The 1546-nt window shown below is 60.2% G+C and overlaps 1 protein-coding gene across 1 annotated transcript; it reads left to right on the top strand.

The window, feature by feature from the left end:
• Window positions 1-23: 23 nt before the first annotated feature.
• Window positions 24-901, top strand: FIBRA_09172 (uncharacterized protein; the record flags this gene model as incomplete). Its single annotated transcript, XM_012321497.1, has 5 exons — window positions 24-187; window positions 241-399; window positions 446-571; window positions 625-768; window positions 817-901. 5 exons carry the CDS (start codon window positions 24-26, stop codon window positions 899-901), a joined length of 678 nt encoding a protein of 225 aa, XP_012176887.1.
• Window positions 902-1546: the final 645 nt, after the last annotated feature.

Here is a 1546-nt window from a genome sequence, read left to right as displayed (position 1 = left end):
TGTTGCTGAGGATGTCACAGTCAATGTCTGTGCTGATGACGGCGATAGTGGTGATGGTGATGCACCCCGTCGTCCAGGCACGCGCACAAGCCGAGCTCGACACCGTCGTCGGGAAGACGCGGCTGCCGACGTTTGACGACATGGAGCGCCTGCCGTACCTGCAGTGCGTCATGTCCGAGATCTTCCGGTTCGCTCTCCACGTTTTACTCGAGTGCTTGTGTTGACGCAGCGTGCGGACAGATGGGGTGTTGCAACGCCCGTAGGCACGTATCCGTCCCGCTGGCCGCGCTATCTACTTGCTTACTCTCGCCCCGCAGGCGTGCCACACCGCTCAATAGAGGACGACGAATACAACGGGTGGCATATTCCCAAGGGCACGATGGTCATCGCGAATGCTTGGTGCGTGCTGGCGTGTGGCACGGCGCACCCTGCTGACATCCTGCAGGGCGATGCTGCGCGACGAACGAGTGTACCCAGACCCGGACCGGTTCAACCCCGACCGTTTCCTCAGCGGCGAGGGCCACGAGCCCCAGGCGGACCCGCGTGGGCCGCTGTTCGGCTTCGGACGTCGGTGAGCAGCGTACGCCACCTGCCTTTCCTTTGCATCACGCCAACTGCTCGCAGGGTGTGCCCCGGGAAGGACCTCGCAGAGAACAGCCTGTTCGCAGCACTTGCGCTCGTGCTGCACGCGTTCAAGCTCACGCCCGCCGTCGGGGCAGACGGGTGCGCGGTGCGCGTCGACGGCGCGTTCCGGGAGCACAGTATTCGGTGGGTGTGCGTCGGCCTCGTCCACGTCTTGGCTGATGGAGTACGCAGACACCCGGAGCCATTCACCTGCACGATCCTCCCGCGCCTGAAGACGTCGGCGGCGCTCATCCGGCAGGTGATGGAGTCGCATTGAGGCAGGATGGTGGTCAGCACCGCGTAGGCTACTTCGTAGAGCCTCACAACGGCGCGCGGAGCCATTGGGAAGACGCGGGTCTTGGCTATGAACGGCCCGTGTCGAGACTGAGGGATGAGAGCTGTGTATGAATAAGGGTCCTCTGGGCCACGAGCATGGGCCGTGTACTATTTTTCCACTTGTAGCATATACTGCCAACGAAGCGACATGACGAATTTGGCATGTGTTCCTGTAGTTGGGTAGCTTAGGGGCGTAGGGTGTAGAGGCCGAGTGGTCTCTTCGACCACAAGCTCCACCAGTGAGGAACAAAAGATGGAGATTACCACGAACGTCGGGTGTCCAACTCTAAGCATGCGGTATCTGATCCTCGTGCAGAATTTGCGCAGCGGCAGCAAGACGTGCTCGATGTGTGATCCTCGCTGAGCTACTATGCCGGTCCCAAGCTGGCTCCGCCCGCCGCATACGCGTGTCGTCCGACTGTAATGTCCAGTCCGCCGAGCGATGACCACTCCATCCGTCCTTTGAGTCTCAAGGCTCCGTTAAAAACGGCGGGTATGCTAGGAACATTGGCAAGTAGGTGTACAGACGCATGCAGACATAACAAAGAAATGACCATTTCTTCAGTGAGAAAAGAACCGATGTCAA

Source organism: Fibroporia radiculosa, assembly GCF_000313525.1.
Source record: "Fibroporia radiculosa TFFH 294 genomic supercontigs, scaffold12487, whole genome shotgun sequence".
NCBI lineage: Eukaryota > Fungi > Basidiomycota > Agaricomycetes > Polyporales > Fibroporiaceae > Fibroporia > Fibroporia radiculosa.
Note: the sequence above shows the minus strand (reverse complement) of the source record. Positions and strands in the feature narration are given on the sequence as shown.